The 20475-nt window shown below is 40.2% G+C and overlaps 1 protein-coding gene across 6 annotated transcripts in view; it reads left to right on the top strand.

Moving 5' to 3' along the window:
* The window catches only part of ETV1 (ETS variant transcription factor 1), a gene marked incomplete at its 5' end in the record, with an annotated part of 65100 nt that overhangs the window by 27361 nt on the left and 17264 nt on the right, over nucleotides 1-20475 (top strand). For 5 of the 6 annotated variants that reach the window (XM_082499593.1, XM_082499594.1, XM_082499592.1 and 2 more), the window contains 3 exons: nucleotides 5975-6104; nucleotides 7684-7872; nucleotides 11795-12042. In XM_082499593.1, coding sequence (XP_082355719.1) covers nucleotides 5975-6104; nucleotides 7684-7872; nucleotides 11795-12042 — 567 coding nt within the window. The remainder of the gene's footprint in view (nucleotides 1-5974; nucleotides 6105-7683; nucleotides 7873-11794; nucleotides 12043-20475) is intronic. The other variant, XM_082499597.1, reaches the window with a different exon arrangement.

Genomic DNA, 20475 nt, shown 5'->3' with positions numbered 1-20475 from the left:
TGTTTTTATTTCAATTTTTGTTAGTATGCTAGGCTGCGTGCCGCATTCAGCCGCAGCAGCAGCAGTAACCTCCAGAGTATGAAGGAATGGTCAGTTGGGCCTAGTACCTGCTTCAGCTGATTTCTCCTGTCCATCCCAGACTACCGGTAAGATTTCTTGTCTTAATGTATAGTGGAATGAAATGGAAAGAGCACCCTACTTTGGCATCCCCTTGTCTTTAATCAGATGCCTGTTAAATGGTCGTTGAAATTCAGAGCGCGGCTATCTACAAAGGTTTGTAGCTCAAATAATAATGATTTAGAAATAAATAATCAATAAATAGCCTTCAGAGTACAGGGGCTAATGTTCCATAAGTTAAATACATGTTTTTGAAACCTCCTCAGGAAAGACGTATAAAGTCTGGCATTCCCACTTAGAAGGTCATAGAGAAAATATTTAGTTTTGTAGCTCATTTCATCAGGTATGCAAATACCTATACTGAATGTATGGTTCAAATGGTAAATTACTGTTGCAGAAATAGAGCATTTCAGGCCTCGTATGGACCCTCAACGTTGTGTTTGGATATTTTTTTTTTTCATTGTCTACTGATAGGAGCACCTAGGTCATTACTATCACCTGAGAAGTAACCAGCACTTTACCCTTCCTGATGAACCATTCAATAAACCGTTTGTTTATCAAAAGGAGATTTTTTTTTTATTATTATTATTAAAATGCCTACCTGTTGTACTTACAGCATAAATAATTTGTTTGAATCATCAGGTGAGTGCAGTTAAGTTATAGTGAGCGAGGAAAATTGCAAAAACACGAATTAGGGTCCCTGTCCTTAAGTGTATTTCAGTTTGCATTTTGATAGCAGTTTAGAAATGTTATCGCCTGTTTTGTCACAGACATAATTCACATCTTTCTTCAGGCACTGTAAACAAGAGAAATGGTTTAATGGCTCCATAAAAGGCACTCTGTGCTGATAGCTGAGATTAGACCCTTTAGTAATGGATTTTTGTGTGTTGGGGGAAGGGGAGGGCTTGGCAGAGGTAAATGTACTGGAAAAGAATCTTGGAGAGACTCTGATGTATCTGAAGTGCCTGCTGCATTTCTGTGTGTATCGGGAGATAGATTTAAAGTGTGACAGTATTGGCTTTATCAGTTCGGGGGCCTTCTCTTCTTGCTTTTGAAATTTCACCAGGTACTAACTTGGGTCACCTCGATCAGTCTAGCACCTGGAGTTGTAGTGGTATTTACTTAAATATTTTTACATTTTCTGTCTTTTCATCTTGCTGTTAAGAAAATCAAATCCCCTCTATTCAGATGTGTTCAGGAAATCTCTCTGTACTTGCATCGCATATTAAGAGTTTTGCCTCAATCGGTAATAAAAATGAGTGAGTTTATTTACTACGTGGGGTTTAGAGGGTGATTTGAGAGCACAAATGCGAAAAGCAGTTCGGAAACGCAGCAGAAATGTTCAGGGCATGACTTACTGTGACTTCTCCGTTACTTCCTTTTCCCTCCACGTACACAAAGTCCTCGGACTTAATACACGTGTATGCAGTATTACTTAGGAGACATTGGAGTTGAGTAGCACAAGCGAAGTTGCTGCTGTCGGTTGATTTTATAACGTAGAGTAAATGCTCTTGCCCTACAAATGTTGATAATAAGACGTCTTTGTCCCTTTGGTCAGTGGAGTTCAGATTGCATGCTGCTAGCCGATGTCATTGAATTACCAGTAATATTTCATACCTTTTAAAAATATGTTTAGAACAAGTCGTCTTCAGAAAATAAAATCAGATTTTATTTTGTGTTCTGGGCAGGAATCTGAAGTTTGGAAACTATAAAATAACTTTTTGCAATTACTTGTAATTTTGCATAAAATATTCCTCATTTCTTCATCTTGAATAGTCATCTCTTGAAAAATGGTTTAAACCATTCCTTTTATATTTGATGCAACGCGTTTCTGGGACTTTCTCGAAAGAAGTGCTTCAGTTCTGTCTGTACACAGCTGGTTCGTTTCCTTTTTCTTAGGCTAGAAAATATACAAATCAGTCTCCTCTGAGACCGATTCTTCCTTTCATTTCAGAGTTTGTAATAAAATTGTTCTTCGTTTGGATCTTAAATTAGGTGTTATTATAAACAAAATGTTTGGGGATTAGGATGTTGACAGGTAGCAAAGGAGAACAGTGCTTCTAAACAAGGGGTAGCAGGTGTCCACCTGTGTTTTTGCATGTTCTGTGCAAGTTTACTTCATGGTGCAGTTATTACTGTTTCGTATAAAATGGAGCTCTGTACAACAGCACGTGATGTATAACATGCAAGCTCTCTTACTCTGCAGATATAGATAGATATATTTATGCATAGCAAATATGCATACAGTGATGTATTATACCTTCATCAGTTTGCTACAGATGGTAGCAGTCCTGCTCGCCGTATATCCGCGTGTGGGCTTGGGGGGAGCTCCAGGCAGGGTCTGTGGGCTGAGTCCAGTCTGATACCGATAAGCCTGACTTTCCCCAGTAGTTGAGACGAGGTGTTGAAGCCATCCATCTAAATACACGTTGTAAGATTGTTTGCCTTTCAAGTTCGGAGGTAGTTATCTGTAAGTAATCACTCGGGATGAAATCTTGGCCCTTGGTCACTTCTTAATAAGATCGTTATTAAGGCAGAGTGCCCGTTGCTTTAATAGGGTTGAGACTCTGTTCTGGGGTTAAGTAAAATGAATTTGCCGTCAGGAGGAAAGAAGCGGTGAGGAGCTGGTTGTTTGAAATGTCGTTTTGTTAATTTGGATGTGTTGGTGGCTTGGTATGCCGCACTAAAATTAGGTTGTATAAATAAGCAACCTCGCTGTCCTCAAAAGAAGACCGTTTGAAAGCATAATATAAAATCCAGCTTAGCAAAACAGCGTATGTTTAAAGTCTGTTTTAATAGGTGCACTGTAAAATGTGTGTCACGCTAAAATGAAGAGTGACGGGTGGAGGGTTTCAGTGATGATACGAGAGCTGTTTCGAATGTTTGAAATGTTATTGTTGGAATAAGTCTGTCATCTTCAACCACGCTTACGATGTGGTTTGAAAGGTCAAGTAGCCTTCAAGAAAGCCCCCCAAAAATGCAGTAAGTAGGGGTTTTTGGTTTTTGTTTTTTTTTGTGTTTTTTTTTGTTTTTTTTTCAGGCTGTCTTTTTTCCTTTTTGTCCTCTAAAAGTGTACTCTTAAGGAGTTGCAGATAAAGCTTAGCATGGCGACTGTGTCAGGGGACTGCCCGAGGAAGGCTTTAAATTTTACAGCTACATTATCTTTCTGGCCGTAGTTAAGATAAAGATCTAATATAAAATCACTTTGGACTGTAATGCTTTCCCTAAATGAAATGAAGGCGTTAACCTACTTGATTTGATACACTTTACCCTAGCTTATAAAGCTGGGAGGAAGGTGAGGTAAACTTTAATTAAAACTACAGCACAGATGCCTTCTAGCACCGTGCCCTGTACCTTGCTAGGACTGTACAGTAAGCAAAATAAAATGTACCTCGCAGCCGAGGCAGCAGGCTGGAGCCGTGTTCAGTGAAAGTAATTTAATTAGTGTTGATCATGACTCCAGATGATGGTGATTTGATAAGGAATAATTTAGTACTTAACAGCCTTTTACATGCACCAACTCCATGTGGGAAGGTAAAGCAAATTGCACAAAATGAATGTGCTGCTTTCACTTGTGCCTGTGCCAGTGAGCTGGAAAACTGCCTGTTAGCAGACGTTCAGGCTCTCGGCGCTGTGATGAAATACCCAGCCAGTTCTCCGCGCGGGGCTGTGGTGTGGGAGTCTCTGTACTCCCGTTATTTAAAAATAAATAAGGGAAGTAATTTTTCATCACAGATTAACTCCGAGGAAGTAGCAAAGTTAAAATAAAATAAAATAAAATAAAAATAATGTAAAATAGAGCGGCATGTGGCCTTTGTGCGAATACGTGATACTGGCTTTAAAAAAGGGTCTTGTTGCAGTTGTCTCTTAATTCTCTGATTCGAGCCAAAGAGATTGCCTACCTTTGCATCGGAGCCACCGTCCTGGAGCTGTGGGGCCCATCGTATGCATTAAATGTGCGGTGTGCATTATCTGACCGAGACGTGCAAGGAGAGTCAGCAGTAAAAGTTCACTAGCGAAAACCCGAGACAAACTACTGGATGTCAGCCTGCTTTGCGCTTACGGCGGAAAGCTGACTGGGCTGCGTTTTGCTGTATTACTGAATTTGAGAATCTTGATTCAAGAAGTCCACATGGCCTTTTCTTTTAGTGCAAGTTCAGAGAGTTTTATTCGGAAAGAATTCTTCTTGTGACGTTCACCACTTTTCATCTGTGTGCTGTGCGTACGTGTTTGCGTACTTGTTTTACCGTCTGCTTTTCCTTTGTAATCTTTCCGGATAATTTACTATTATCCACCAAATATAGTAGCTGGATAGAAGTTTTAGAGGCAATCCTTGTGAGTTTGTGGCAAAATAACGTAGTTCTATGTCTCAGCTGAAAGGCAATAGTAGAAGCTGTCATGTAATAGGGTACGAGAGGACCCGTATGTGAAAGAGTTCTGAACGTTGCCCAGCCACGGGAAAATCTGTGCTGAGAATCTGGAATCCAGACCTTGCAGGTACTTACACGTCGGAGTTTAGTGGTTCTGATGCTCTCACCTCTTAGACAGCATTTCACTTACCTCCCCCTCCCCCAGCGAACACCGGCGTGTGTATGCAGATGCATTGGTATCCGAAAATACATAGTATGTAACAAATTGTCTTTCCCAAGTTCAGGTGCAAGGGAAGGGGCACGATGCTACTCGATGGTATGTAATGATGACTTTGTGCCGAGGTTCTCTAACAGGGACTGCTGCACGTATGTGGATTTCCACAGAGGCGCAAGTGTCTGTGTCGGGCTGGAGCATGATGTTCAAACTATGGTGTTTTGGTGACAACATCAGAAATCGGTGATAAAATTGATCTCCGAACTCCAGGCTTCTCAGAGTTCAAAAACGAATTTACAACCTCGTTTTATTTAAAACTTGAAGGGTGTGTTTTCAAGCTGTTACATACCTGTCTTTTAGTCCTTTGTCCTCCTAGCCACTTACTTTAGATTTGTCTACGTCAGGTGAACTTTGAATTTTCTTCTGCTTTAATTTTGGTTAAGGTTGGATATGAAGTAAGGAAAGTTGGCTGGCTTAAACTAATATGCTGGTTAACCTTGTCTTTACCTTTGGCCTTTTTCTTAATCCAGACCTACTTGTGCTTCTAATTAACGCTGCATTTCTGTCACACTCCCTCTGTTCTTTCTACCTTTTAAAAAAGTATAATTTTTTTTTTCTCAATTTGTGTCTGTATCACATTTACTATTGACTTTGGTGAGGACGGGATTTTATCTTGCGTATTTTTGAGAAAACTTACTGAAGCCATTTCTTGTGTATTTTTTTCAGTCATTACTTATAACTAAAGGCGCATGTAATGATCCAGTTTCATAAGTTTCACTGCAAATTTTCATGCATTCTGTGGGACAAAAACTGATTACCGATGATATCCTTGAGGCTGACACATGAGAAATTTATTTTGATGTCATTTGTGTGGCATTCTTTGAAGTGAACTACTATTGCATTTATAGCTAAAAGCTACCTCACTAATATTACTTAAAAACATTTGGTGCCTGGGAAGTATTTTGCCTCTGACAACATTTACAGTAGTTAAGCCAAATATAAGTGGGCTGTTATTTTCCTGCTAATGAGATGGGATCCTGGCCATCATTCTATTAAACAATAAAAGTGCTAATAGCCAATGCGAAGGATTTCTGGTGTCTATTTTTTCAGTTGATAACCGAAGAAATATTTGAACTGTTTATTTCCTATATTGTTTTTAGTATTACAATGCTTTAATTAATCATGTGTTTAATTAGCAGTGTCTAGCTTACTTGAGAAAGCTCATTTTTAATATTGTACTTGGGTTTTAATTACATTTTCTTTCTCTTTCCAGTGGCTTTTCATGGTCTCCCTGTGAAAATCAAGAAGGAACCCCATAGCCCATGTTCGGAACTTGGCTCCGCTTGCAGTCAAGAGCAACCGTTCAAGTTCAGTTATGGGGAAAAGTGCCTGTACAATGTCAGGTAAAGCAATCAGGAGCGTGTTTGCAGTGAGAACTGCTGATTTAAATGAGAACTGACTAAAGAGTAATAAAACCATAATAGAGATCTTATAAAAGTTACCTCTTCAGCAGATAACAGACTGATGAGATAATGCATTGAGCTGATGAACACTGATGGAGTTGTTTACAGTTGTATCAAACACTTACATAACCATTTTAAAGCAGTGTTTTTCATCAAAATGCATATTCTCCATTCCTTCTCCATGGGAGATAGCCGGAGTTTAAAAACCCAGGATGCAAGCGTGAAAGGAAGGAGTGTCTTGTTTTCTGCAAGTTGTGTTGAAAGTACTTTCAAAATGCATTATACACATTAGGAAAGAGAGATCTGTGTAACAGGCCAGAGATTGGCAGGTCTGAGCAACAGATTAGGTATTTGACAAGTTTTGCAGATGTTATACGTGTGCATTCGTGGGTGATCACAATTTAAAATAGTATTTCATTAGGCTCTGCATCTTTGTTACTTGTTCAAAAGCAAGTTGTCTTCTTTTATAGGGGCAGACAATAAAAGCTTTATTTATTTGCGGGTAGTGGAGGGGCTTGATACCACTGCGTTCTTAATTGACTTTCAGTTTGCACTTACGTGTCACTCCTTCCTTCAGTGTCAGCACTGAAGGTTTTCTTATTGACATTTCAGTCTATTTTAGAATCTTTTATCTGGCTTGTGAGTTTTTATTCTCGTTAAATACTACCAAAAATGTTAGCACTTAAAGCATTTAGATTTAACTTTTTGGATATGAAAAGCGGGGGAACGACTGCTTTTTGGATATGAAAAGGGGGGAAAGCTTTGCCAGTCATAGAGGAGTGGTTTTGATTTTAAAAATCAAATGCGTGCATTGATGGATTTGATGGGTGCCAGGGGACCTGACAGGAAGGTATGCAAGCTCGTGCTTACTATCTGCCTCATGTCTGCATTTTTCTTGTTTAGAAAGAGGGATGATCAAAGTGTGCTCAAGTCCTTTCCTGATTTGGGACACCTTTGAAAATAGCATCTATGTATTTGCAGGACCAGCACTTTATTTTTGAAGGGGGAGGTGGGGGGGGGAACAACCTGTCGGGAGAGGCTGCTGACATCCTAGTGTGGGTAGCTAAGCCAACATACCATTGTTTTTCTGGGTCAGATCCCTTCCCTCTAGCTGTATTGTTTTACTGTCTCATTTTGTGGTTTGTGCAAGCTCTAAAAGAGTCTTGACAGGCACTGCCAGCTCTTTGTGCTCTCGTCCAGGTGCTTCTACTTTTATGTATTTTGTATATCTCCTGTTAGAATGTCACTGTAAGACTGAATCCTTTAAAAATACATTTCTGCGCCACAGAGAAGAAAATGCTGTGTTGAACCGCTTGCCTCTAACACGATTTTTTTCTGTGCTCTTCTCAATGTAACTAGAGAATTCCTCTGCCCCAAAATGGTTAATAAGGTAACTGTAATAAAAAGTTTATAAATGTGCCACTTTTTTTTTTTTTTTTTCTGGATGTAGATGCTACTTGTAAAACTTTTTTTTTCAGAGAAAATAACCTGACCGTCTTTCCCCTTGCCTTACTGATAGTGCCTATGATCAGAAGCCACAAGTGGGAATGAGGCCCTCCAACCCACCGACGCCATCCAGCACTCCTGTGTCACCACTGCACCATGCCTCCCCAAACTCAGCTCAGACTCCTAAACCTGACCGGGTTTTTCCTACCCATCTCCCTCCATCCCAGTCCATTCAAGACAACAGCTTCCCTATGGACCACAGGTAAAACACAAAACATGCGAGGGACCCACGCAGAAGGCATTTTGGTTGTGGTTGCAAGTCTTTTATACAGGGTAGCACCGGCTTCCTGCCCGCGACTGTTCCCTTTTGGGTTGGGGGACCAAGGTGAAAGCCAGCAAGATTCAGAGCGTCAGAAATACGTGCGTTTTACGAATGGCTGGCACCCAACTGAGTGGAGTTCAGTAGGAATTCATACTGGCAGCGACAGGGTTTTAATGACCTGCTCCTTCTGTCTTGTGAGGGTGACTATAGGGTGCTCGATAATCTCATCTCGGCTCCCTTTCCCACAAAAGGTTGGTCCAGATGGTATTTCAGAGGTCCCTTCCAACCTGGGCTGTTCTGCGATTCACTTGAGGCCGGTAAGCCCTGCGAGGTAATGAAGTCAGTAGCAGGCATGATCCTGGCTATAAATATCTGGCCTCTTGCTAAGCAATTCACCTATCTAAGAGATAAGTAGCCGTGTTGTGGTGTTACTGCCTCAGAATATTCCTCGCAAGGGTGGATCATTTTTCCAACCCCTTTTGAAATATAGCATTTCAAACAAACTAAGATGCCAACATAAACTGTGCTTAAATAACATTAGTCTGAGTAAAAGCCACAAGAGCTAGAGACTAGAATTAAAGCTTAAACTGTCCTTAAGTCACCCTGTTTTGTTTTGATATGTTAGAAACCCCCAGACAACTGACTGTCTGTCTTAGCTCAGTTTTGCAACAGGTATGCTGAGAGGATTTTCCTTTTTTTAAGACCAAACACTTGTTTGTGGAATTCTATTTATCCTAACCTTTATTGCATGAACCTGTTTTTGTCTGCAGTGTTGTGTGATTGCTCTGAGCATTTAAAGTTTCAGCTGTGTATAAAGAAATACATATATATATATATGTGTGTGTGTGTGTGTTCAGAAACTCAACTTAGCTCTTAAACATTAGCAAATTAAGAAGCACCTGAATAGAAAATCACAGTTGTTGGGAGTGCGATTTGCCTGCTTCTGCTCTAATAAGGGTTATTATCTCCGGGGATTTGTGCAGCTCACTTCTGAAGGGGGTTGCTAAGGTTTATATTGCTGTTTTGTGCTCTGCTGAGATAGTTTTAAATATCACCCAAGGTTCTCTACGAGCCCTCCTGGTGGTGAGGAAACACTGAATTGGCCCCTTCAGCTGCCGTAGTCACTGTCTTTCCTCCCTCTGTGGACTGTGGTCTAACCACACAGGCCCCCAGTGAAGCCAAGCAGCGGTTTTGATTACAGGATGGTGGATAAATGTGTTTCTGTATATACACCAAAGTCAAGTTGTCAGGCGACTGGAATCTCCAGAAGCTAAATGGCTTCTGCGCAGAGAACAGTAATAAGATTTTCCAGATGAAAAAATCTTTTGTTTTAGAGCAACTTGGAAAGAGAGTACTGAAGCTGTATGTCAGCCTTAATTTGAGTATCTATAGAGATTTGCATGCACCTTAGTATATTTTTCTATAGCCATTAAGCTTGCTCTGCAGCAGCTTTGCAGGCTCTTTAACATGATTCCCCTTCCCCTCTCCCCATCTTTGATATTCATGTTCTTTAGGGCATCTTGCACTAATGCTTCCCTTCCATGAAAGAACATTATGTGTTCTAGTGAAGTCCGAAATAGCTGACTCAGGCCAAAAAATCCTTTTTTTTTTTTTTTTTTTTTTTCCTTCCCTTTTTAAAATAAAGGTATAATTGTAGTGGAAGATATTTTTCCCCATTTTTTAATTTAGCTTGAATCTTCTCACTTTCAGTTGTTTGAAGCAAATATGTATTTCATATTTTTGTAAAAGTCAAATCTTCCTGATTTATAAGGTGATATGCTACTACAATCAGTGTATGCAGAAAACGTCATTTAAACAAATGACCTACATACGTGAGTTCCTATGTAAATAAGGCATATTTCTTTGGAACATGCATTGGTGGCATAAGGTACTGTTAGTATCTAGAACATACAGCCCATACATCTTTATACAGGGCCTGAATATATGAACGATAAGTGGCCCTAACAAGTACCAACAGGAATCAAATCCACTTGTATAAACAAATGGCTTGATTCCATACAAAGCTTCCAGTACAACAAGTATTATTAACTTCCTTTGAGGCTTTGTGAGTGAGCCTGTTTCTTATTTTAACTTCAAGTTGCAATTTTCTGATTCACTCCTTGACAGTTCTTAATGATAATTTCTGCTTCTTTTTTTGGCTAATGAAAAAAGGAAAAGAGGGAAATGAATGCAGTGCCAGTCAGCCTAACTGTTTCATAATACATTTGAGTTTCTAAGTTTATTTTCTGCAGGTGTAGGTGGAATTGCAAAGCCCAGTGTTACACTGCAGTACTCTTTCTACTGCAAAATAGAATATTTACAGCAGCATTAAAAAAATTCATTTTGTCTTCACTGCTACATTGTAATAGTTTCTATCTCTGTAGCTCCCATAGTATTTGTAATTAAGCCATGACAGTAAATATTTGTCAGACCAAGTTCACAGCAGTATTATGACAGATGTTACGGGAGTTTAAATTGTTTCAGAAACATGTACTGCATGAGTTGATAGTCAAGGATTGTATTGCCTGTGCAATCAAACCCCTGCATTCTTCTTCACTTACCCAGTTTTCTCCAGGAGAATGTCTGCTTTTGCTTGCGTAAACCAAAGGCCGTTCAGATCCAAAGTACGGGAAGCCGAAGAATAATTAGTTCTTCATTATTTTTTTTTCTTTTAGTGTGACAGTGAGAAACTTGCAGAGAGAGGCACAGGTTTCTTGTTTCTTTTTTTTTTTTTTCCAAAGTGTGTCTTGTTCATGATGAGTGATAACAGGACTAGTAATCAGCTTTTTGCAAGAACACTGCATCTGCTGTGGATTAGTGCAGACACAATATTACTACAGTGGTGGTTACCACTGCTGTGGTAATCTGCAGGAGATGACAGGAAGACTTTGTGCAGTTTCATCAGGACATGGTGGGAAAGTAGCATCCTTCTCTGTGCTTCCGAACCTGCAGATATCCAAGTAATTACTTTCAGGCCTTTTGGTTCAGGGAGATACGTTTGATGGAAGAAACAACAAGCATAGGTTTTTGAGTAGTGTTGCATGTAAATGAAGCTAATTTAAAACTGAATTCTCAGATTTTGTGCCTAGTGAAGAGCATTTGGGAGTAGTGAATGGCAGTGTGGCTTGTATGGATGACTTCTTTCATGTAGACATGAGCAAGGGAACAAGTTAAGGCAGGAGGGGAATTCTTCAGCATTGTTCCTCTTTGCAAAAATTTGCACCCTCTCCTTTTTCTGGGGTGTTTACGTTCCCTTCCTGTTAGAGCTGGAACGCAGTGCCAGCCTTGCAGGTAGATGTCCCACAGCGCTGTCCCTGAGAGGACAGAACCGTGGACTTTTAACCTGGAATGATTCCAGATGCTATGGCAGATGCTACGGCAGACGATACTCTTTATTCAAAGTGTTTGTGTTTGTTGTGATCAGAATGGTTTCTGTGTAACAGCGAGAATGGTAAATCAGGATACAAGCAGTATGGTGCTAATACTCATGAAAGAACAGAGAACTCTACCAAAGCCTCCTTCATGTTGTTACTGTGGTAGGATGTCGGTCTTTCTACTGGTTTGACCCTGGTGCGTTCCTGCTTGCCTCTTCTGTTGAGAGAGAACATATTGAAAGCAAAGAGGATGGATGGTGGGTGGGGATAGGTCTTAGAGCTGGTATCAATAGGTGGGGATTTTTTTGTTTCTTTGCTTGTTGCTCTTCTACAACGCAAGGGATCCTGATGGGAGCGCTTGTCATTCTCAGGAGCAAACATTTTGCTTATGATAAAGTGATACAGCCGCTAATCACGACCTGTGAAGATCTTTGGGAAATTGAATGTAGCTCAAGTCTTTTACATGTCCTCTCTAACTTGTGTCCTAGATTTCGCCGCCAGCTCTCTGAACCTTGCAATTCTTTCCCACCTTTGCCTGCAATGCCAAGGGAAGGACGTCCAATATATCAGCGCCAGATGTCTGAGCCAAACATCCCTTTCCCGCCTCAAGGTTTTAAGCAGGAGTACCACGATCCAGTTTATGAACACAATGCTATGGTTGGCAGTGCAGCCAGTCAAAATTTCCCCCCTCCTCTGATGATTAAACAGGAACCTAGAGATTTTGCATATGATTCAGGTAGGTGAGACTCTCCTTTACCTCTGCATAGTAAATAAATGAGTCCAAGCTAGTGCTATTCATGCTTTGATCGTATGAATTAAAACTTAGTCTTTTGGCATCTAAGTCTCTTGAAGTAATTCGTGTCTGATACAGCTTACGCAGCAGTAAGATTGATAGGTAGTACAGTGTATCTCGTGCCACCGTTGCTTGCTCTGCAAAGGATTTAGTTTTCCAGAACTCTCTGTCCAGACAGTGCACAGGTTAAAGAAGCTGGGGAAGAAAAAATCGTGGGTGCAAAACTGAGCTTTGCTTAAGAGGGTGCTTGTTCTGACCTCGTCTCTGACCTCTGAATTTGTGTGCTCTGTTTTATGAGCTCTTTCATTTATCTGCCAGAAATAGAGGAGACTTTCTCCTCTTGCTTGCACTACTTTAAATCAGGAGTAACTCCACTGAAGTGGGGTTTATAAAGCTATAAAACCAATGAGGGAGAAGAATCAGCCAAATTGGTGTTGGCTTCTCAGTTTGTGCATACTGCTGTGTTTTGTGGACGTACATAATCTGTGGTGCCAGGTTGCTGATGTAGAGAATACACTGTTGCTATTAATAATGTTTATTATGATTGTGCTTATAGGGCAAATGGAATGGAGCCTTACTGCTCTACGGACAGTACAAAGCAGAGGAGGTGGTGGCAGAGCCCGCTCTCAATAGCTTCTGGTCAAAACAGGAAGATAAGCAGTAAAAAGGATAAAAAACATAAATCAAGGGAATAACATTGTGAATGTTTACCACAACGTAAATATAATATTTATATTGTACTTGGGAAAAGAGGGAGAGAATTAGGGAAGCAAAAAAGGAGTTCAGTGATGAGTACCAAGTAACAAGGAGAAGGAAGCTGGAAGGGTGGTCTGGAGAGAAGCTGAGGTTAAGACAGCGTGTAGTGGGCTCGGTGGGGTAAATAGCTGATCAGCGCCGAGCTGAGAAAATGCAATCCAAACACGTTTTTCAGTTCCGGAGTAAGTGATTTCTGTAGCTCCTTTCCAGTCTCTGCCCGGGTCCTGCTTTGTGCATGCCACAGTGTCGACAGGGGGGATTTCAGTGAGTCCTTACCATGCTTCTGGAGGAGGGTACATCGTACACGTGCACCCTGACGTGCCGGGGGGGGAATGGGTGGCCCTGTCTGGCCTCAGTCTGGCTCTCTTCTGGATGCTGCAGTACTTACAGTGCTTTTCTGCCGGTTTAACCTCTGGTTAGGTGCTTTTGCAGTTTATTTCCCAAAGGCTACGTGGCAGCTGAGGTGAGGTCTCCTTTGAAAGTTTAGCCCGTGAGAATCTATCTTCCGATTGGATACAGTGGAGAATTTGGTTTTGTTGTCTTTTCTGTAGCTAACTTAACATTGTTTATTTAGTGGGCTATTTCGTGGTATCATTGTTGTAAAGTGCTCGGGTTTGAATTTATCTCTGTGTTAGAACAGGGGAATTTGGAAAGTAGAGCTGCTTTCTCCTTTCTTACTCTTGACAAGTAAAGAACCAGTCCTTAGGTAAATTTGAGTTAGGCCTATGCGGGGAGGGGACTAAGCGTGAAATATTTCTCCAAGTTGAAATATAAGACAGGATGAAAATGAGTTCAGATTACAAGGATCAAATCTACAACTAAACCCGCTCATTGATGACGGTTCTGAGATACGTGGCTTTGGCAGTCGTGTATCTTTAGTCTTACAGAGCAGCATGGGAGAGACCGTCTGCGTGGTTAATGTGGCAATGGATAATAAATAGAAGACTACAGCTTCAGGCACTGCCAGTTGCTTGCAACCTTCACAAGCACCGTTATTCATCCTGCTAAATTAAAGGGCGAAAAAAGGCCTTTTTGTAAGCATGCTTCATATTTGGCTAGGAAGCGGGATCTCCTTATTGCATACTATTACTTTAAATCTGGGTTGGCTGCTAGCTTTCATCTTTCTTTGGAATATTCTTTATGGAAAAAAAAAAAGGAAATTTTGTTCCGAAAGGAAGATGTGCAAACTTGTATCCAATCCTGTCATGCCTTTTTTGTTTTTGTGCCGGCAAGAACAACATTCCACTTTATAGTAATGATGTTCAAGCAAAATTGTTGTTCCTTTTGTAGATGAATAATTAGTTTTTAAAAATGTAATAGCTGTGTAACCAGCGGTCATGAAAAATTAATCTGTTGGTATCAGGAAGTACTTTTATTGGCCTCAGAATCACTGCATTTAAGTTGACACATCTGTACACTCCATAAATTGCAGTCAACAACTGTGGTCTGTTGATATTTTGTCTTGTTACCATCTGTTCTCTAGAAACCATCCTTTTCCATCCTTGCTAAGAGTACATTAAATAACCCCTTAGGAAACATAATGTATTTGTCACTGAATCATTGATTTCATTTTTCACCTATGGATGTTCAGGGAAGGAGGAATGCCAGAGTGAAAAGTCTTTTTTTGCATGGTATTTTATTGCAGCTCAGATAAGAATATAGAAACATATTTAAAAAGTTCATTGTAATACACCGAGATGTTCCTTTTGGGATGTTTTTGAAAGAGCCTCGTAAAAGTTCATTGCTTTTGTGCGCTATACTTTTATACTTTGTGGGAAGCTGGTGAATGAAAAGCATTATTATGGAATGATTAGAACTCTATTAAAACATGACATTAATTATGACATGGGAAATGGCAGATCAATTAGTTGTAATTGTAATTGCAGGTATGCAATTTCTACTGCAGAATGTTTGAGATAATGGAAAAAGAAAAATGTCAACAGAGTAGAAGCTCTTCCTTATCCATCCACACTTCTAGAAGTCACAGTGCATCATACATGTTCAATCAGTCAGACCTTATTTTCTGCCTTGGATTTTTTTTTTTTAGTCAGATGTATTTAGTACTTGATGCTGTATCTAGCAACTTAAAGCACAAAGATGCAGCCAAAGACCATAAAGAGCTTTGCGATTTTGCATCGTTAATGAATATACCCCAGAAGGCTTCCCAAGACCTTTGTTTACAAGGGTTAATAGTGGGCATTCCTGTGCAGTTAGCACTTCTAGAGTTCAATTCATGTATTCAGTTATTTAAACAAAGAGCCCAGAGTTGAGATGCTTCATCTATTCTGGGCTTTATTTTGAAGCAGGATCTTTGCAGGCTTGCTCCTCCCTACCTGATGTACTGTATTTGCAAATTTACTAAGGTACAACTCTAGCTGTGCAAGTAGCAATTAGTATTTGAAGTCTAGTTTTAAAATGGCGTCTTAAGTTGTCGTTAAGTTTAAATCTCATATTCTGTTTTGCCAAATCGAAGCAGTTACTCTGGTTGGAAAGCTCTTCTGTGACCATTTCTATTCCCGTGACTGGGAGCTTTGGAATCTGTCATACAGTGGTGTTAAGAGATAAGTAGAGGAGGAATTGTTGCTTGCATGCACTTATTACTGATTGCCAGGAATTTATCTGTTGAAATCTAGATAGATTCAGTCTTTCTTGAGCAGGTTAGAGGCATTAGCGGGGCTATTCTCACAGTTACATTTCAGGGTAGCCTCACGATTAATGTGCTTGAATGGACCTCAGAAAATTAGATTCTGTCACTTCCAAAGTTTTCTTCCAAGATAGTAGTCACATCACTTAAAGAATGAACTATTCATACAGAATTATTAGCCTCCATATCTTGCTTTCTGGGTTGCTTATCCTTTTAATTCCTGAGGCCTCACAAGCAATAAATACCTTTTTTGGCACCTTAGAGATGAGGAACCGCCCTTCCGTTAAGAGAGATGAGCAGAAGCAGACACATCAGATATATATACCTGCTTATTTTGGGTACCCAGTTAGGACTGGGTAATTTTTAAAGAACATTATGTATTACATATGTTCAAAGCTTAGCTCCTGGGGATTTCCTTTGTACTCTAGGCAAGGATGTATGGGAAGATGAGATTAGGGTCCCTGTGTAAACACTGCAAAAATAAGAAATGCAAAAGATGAAAAATCTGGCAGAAACAATGTGACTACTTTGGAAAATTTTGTTGGGGCTGGAATGGGCTTTGTTTGGGCCTAGAATTGACCGTTCAGCTGTATTAATCTTGAAGTCATCTTTTTCTTTCTTGAAATGTTCTGCCTCATTAAGGACACAACTTCCGGCCCCTGCGACAAATGAAACAGGGGCTCCACCTGCAAAGCTGTTCACTGCATGGCGCTCCCTCCCCAAAACAGTTTTGACCTGTGCCCTGAAGAGACAAGAGTGCCCGGGCAAAAGACTGTATCATAATTCATTTGCAACAAAGGACTTGTGTCAAGGTTGCCCAGGAAGTTGTAATTATGACACTTCTCAACCTTCTACGTTTGCTCTCATAGGTACAGGATGTTGCTAGCGTTCTGCCATCTGTGTCATAAATGTGTATTTGCCTGATGACTGGGAACAGAATAAAAAGCAAGGGTCCTTTCAAATACCTGATGTGGTGTTTTTTGAAAAGCAGATCAATGCAAATTAACGTGGAAAAAGATCCTTAGTGGCACATTCTTTCCTAGAGATCAGCTGGCATGTCCTTAAATTTGGGAGTTTGCAGAACAGCATAAGAGAATGTGTTGAATTAAAAAGTCAAGGGAAAAAGAAATTATTTCTTGGAAGTATATTTGTTTGCAGATTGCTTTTTTTTTTTTCCTCTCTTTTTTGAAACAACAGTTGGATATTCTATTGTACTTTTTGGAGGTAAAGTTTAGACATTTAGAGATGCTAGTATGAAGGAAAAAAGGAAATCTTAGCTGTCAGTCAGACTCAGTGCAGGTTTGCTGTTTCCAGGATATTCTCTAGTGTATTGACCAGTGCAGCATTTAAAATGACACAACTCACGGTGCTTCTACTACTTTCTTTAATTATATTGGCTAATTTTTGTACAGTGCTTTGAAAACGTAAAGCTCTGTATGAGTGCTAAGTACTATTACTACAATTATTCTCCTGGAAGATTATTTCACAGACTAATAGACTTCACAGTTAAGAAATATTTCTTGATCATAAGCCTAAATTTTCCCTTTGATCAGTTCCATTCCCTTGCCCATAGCTACACCTCTTTGGCTCATCCTAAACAATTCCTTGGTATTAACGTACCACCTCTAAATCTCTGTAGACAGTTTGCATGTATGCTCTTAGGCTGTCTGTGTGACTCGTTGAGATCTTGCTTCATAAATCCTCCAGCTGCTTAATCTTTTCCTCAAATTCTCTCTAGGTTTTCTTTTTTTTTTTTTTTTTTTTTTTTCCCTTTTCTTTTTTTTGGTCAGGCTGTAAATATTTGCAGTATTTTTGAACACAGTCTTATAAAGTGCTCCGTGGAACAGAACTGACTCCATTCTTTTCCTGGGTATGGTGCTTCAGTACACGCATCTCAAAACTGCGTGGCCTTAAAGAAATTCTTTTACACAGCAGTACAATTGTTCTCAATGAAAATCTGGCTGGCATAAAGGCAGGGATAGGGCTTTGCTCGAGTTCAGTAGGTTTGAGAAGTCTCCCCTCCTCGTATTTGGTTTTGCAGTTTTCCTGAGTCTCACTTTTGCGGTTTAAAATATTTCACCCTCTTGTTTCAGGAACTTGCCTTTGCTGTGTTGCTTCAGTGAATGCGCATGGATTTTGTTCAGTAGTTAAGCTTCACGGCACTTTGTGCTTGCTTTTAAAACACATAAACACAAATCTGCTGTTAGATGGTCTGGCAGTAGAAAATAACAGCGTCTGGGGGAGAACCTTGGGAAACCTGGATTTGAGAAGATTGCAATGAAAGGCAGAATTTTGACTTCTCACTTGCTTCGCGTCTAGCTGATTCCTCTATTCACTAGCTCTGTCTGAAAGAAATCTGCAGTTTAAAATAGAATTCATTTGGTAATACTGTCTTCACGAACAAAGGAAAAGCTAAATACCAAGTTAATATGAGCATATAGGCAGGAGACCGTACGTCTATTTTTTTTTTTTCTTTCAAAGCAGACAATACGATCTGAAAAATTGTCCTGCAGTCCCTGTTTTTCAAAGAAATGGATAAATACCCTCTAAATCTACAGTTACAGTAAGTGGCACTGGCTAATGATTTGATTTGAGGATTGAGAGCGCAGTCTGGATTTACTCTTTGTGCATTAACGCAGGTCAAATGGACACAGGCTGCATTTTAAATCAGTAATGGAAGGCTGAAGCCTGCCCTAAACCAATCACATCAGCCTTACCCAAGACCGATTGATCCCGAGAGACTGAGCCCTGTGAGCATAGCTTTTATATGAATGGACTCTGTGCAGCCTGAAGTTTCATTCATAAAATGGATGCTGAAGGGGAAGGGAAAAAAAAAAAAAAAAAAAAAAAAGCCCCACACACGCCAAACCCTGGAATGTCCATTTATGCGGAGCTGAAGGGTGTAGTGTTCCCTCAGCTGCTGCTTTTGCCAGTTGCCTTAAAGTAATGATTAATGCTCCTTGGCCCTGCCTGCCTGTAACCTGACACCGTTTATGGCCTTGGTGTGCTTCTAATGTATAGTGAATGAGAAGGCTACATTCTCAAATCAGAAACATAAACAGGAACTGGTTGGTCTGAATTCCATTCAAATATGTCACTTCAGCCGTGCAGTGTTTGTCCAACTTCGATTTTACAGGCAGGGGATGGGGCGGGAGGGGAAAAAGCAGCACAGGCTTTTTTTTTTTTTTTATTTTAATTTTTTTCAGTAAGATTACCAACAAAAAGAGAGAGGGAGAGGGAAAATACTGCTGTCTTTTGTTGAACTCAAAGGAAAGCGATGTTTAAAATACGTTTTACAGTTACTGAGGTTAATAAAAGCAAAGACATGATTTTAAAGTATGCTCAAAAGATCAACTCCGTGTGGAGTTTCAATTCAGAGCTGAATGTATGAGCCTTTGTTTTCCTGTTCTGCTGTATAAAAAGTTACACATTGCCTAGACAGGCTGTTGACATCTGGTCTCAGAAAATGCATTAGATGTTGTCATAGATCTAAAAACCAAAGTTGTGGAAAGGAAGCTGTTTGCTTAAGGTTTTCTTTCTGTATGTGTGTAATAATTCCACTTAGACATCATGAGCTGGTGGGGCCAAATCTGGTTCTCTGGTAGGTTTTTGTCAAGTGAGATGTAAGAAATTAAACTTAACAGATTTTAATTAGCTATTTTTAGAAGGGAATGTGTGTGTATGTATGAGTGCACATACTTGTAGATTTTTTTTATTTTTTTTTTTTCCCCTAATAGCTGGTAGGAAGGCTAGTGACAGACAAAATGAAGAACAAAGCCTTCCATTCTGAGTGTTTTTAAACTGCATAATGATTTGAGAAAAGAATACCTAATGTTAGGTTGATTTTTAGAGAAGATAGTGACTGTTTTCACCCATGTAACTTCAGTGCACCTACATTTTTCATGCTGAATGTGCTAATGAAGAAATAATACTGACTTTTGTATTGCCAGGATTTTATCAATGTGTAGGATTGTTGTAATTACGTAGCTTCTGAGAGGATAGTGGTTTTAAAGATGATTGAACTAAAACCTGATCCACCAGCATCCGAGCTGTGAAACATGCTCAGTAATTCCTGTATCGGGAGGTTGTCATTAGTTCTGGTGTTTCTACCTGAATGTCTCTTTTTGGAGAGATGAGCGGGTTTTAATCTAAATGTGTTTTGCAGGTTTAAAATATCATAAATGATATCATGATCAAAAACAATGATATCATATCATGATCAAGAACAATAATTTGGTACTTCTCCCTGCAAAAGACAGGTCAGGGTTTGTTCTTCGTGATGCCTGGTGCCACCTTAGCCACTTGTTGCGATATATTTTGCAGAATGGCCTTTCTTACCTAAAAAGCCCCCGGTCCATTTTCCAGAGATTTCAGTATTGCTCTTCACCCTTGAGCTGGTCAGAGCTTCTCAGTGGTGGTAAACAGCTGCTTTCCACCAGGAGGCTAAATGCGTTTCCGTGGTGGATGAAGCGCTCCTTTGAAACAGTTTGTTAGTGCTCGCGGAAATCCACGAACAGAAAAGTTACTTGCAGTGTAATTGCGCTGTTACTAAGTTTGAGGCCAGAAGTATGACGTGTTCTAGCTTGAACGTTTAATTTTAGAAAGCCTACCTTGGTGGCTGCACTTGGTAAGAATCTCTCCCGCTGCACCAACCACCTCTCCAGGTACCAGAGAAACGCTCGCATTGCGCGGGGAAGTACTTGGCGAAGCCCTGCCAGAGGTGGAAGGGAGGATGGACATCCTCGCGGTGCATGTAGCGCAGGGTCAGGCTGAGATGCGTGTGTGGTGCCTGCGAGCTAGGCTGGACCCAGCTGCCCGAGGGGCTTGTGCATCCCCTTCTGTGCCCGGTAGCCCAAAGGGAAGGAATCTGCGTGCGCTGTATTTCCTGCCCATGGGAAGACAAGTGGCTCAGCACATTTAAGTCTGTTTGTGTAAATATACCAGCTCTGAATTGTTGAAATAGGAGCCAAAGCCTG

Source organism: Vanellus vanellus, assembly GCF_965231255.1.
Source record: "Vanellus vanellus genome assembly, chromosome: 2".
In the NCBI taxonomy this organism is placed as follows: domain Eukaryota; kingdom Metazoa; phylum Chordata; class Aves; order Charadriiformes; family Charadriidae; genus Vanellus; species Vanellus vanellus.
The sequence above is the reverse complement of the archived record's forward strand: the minus strand, read 5'-3'. Positions and strand labels throughout refer to the sequence as shown.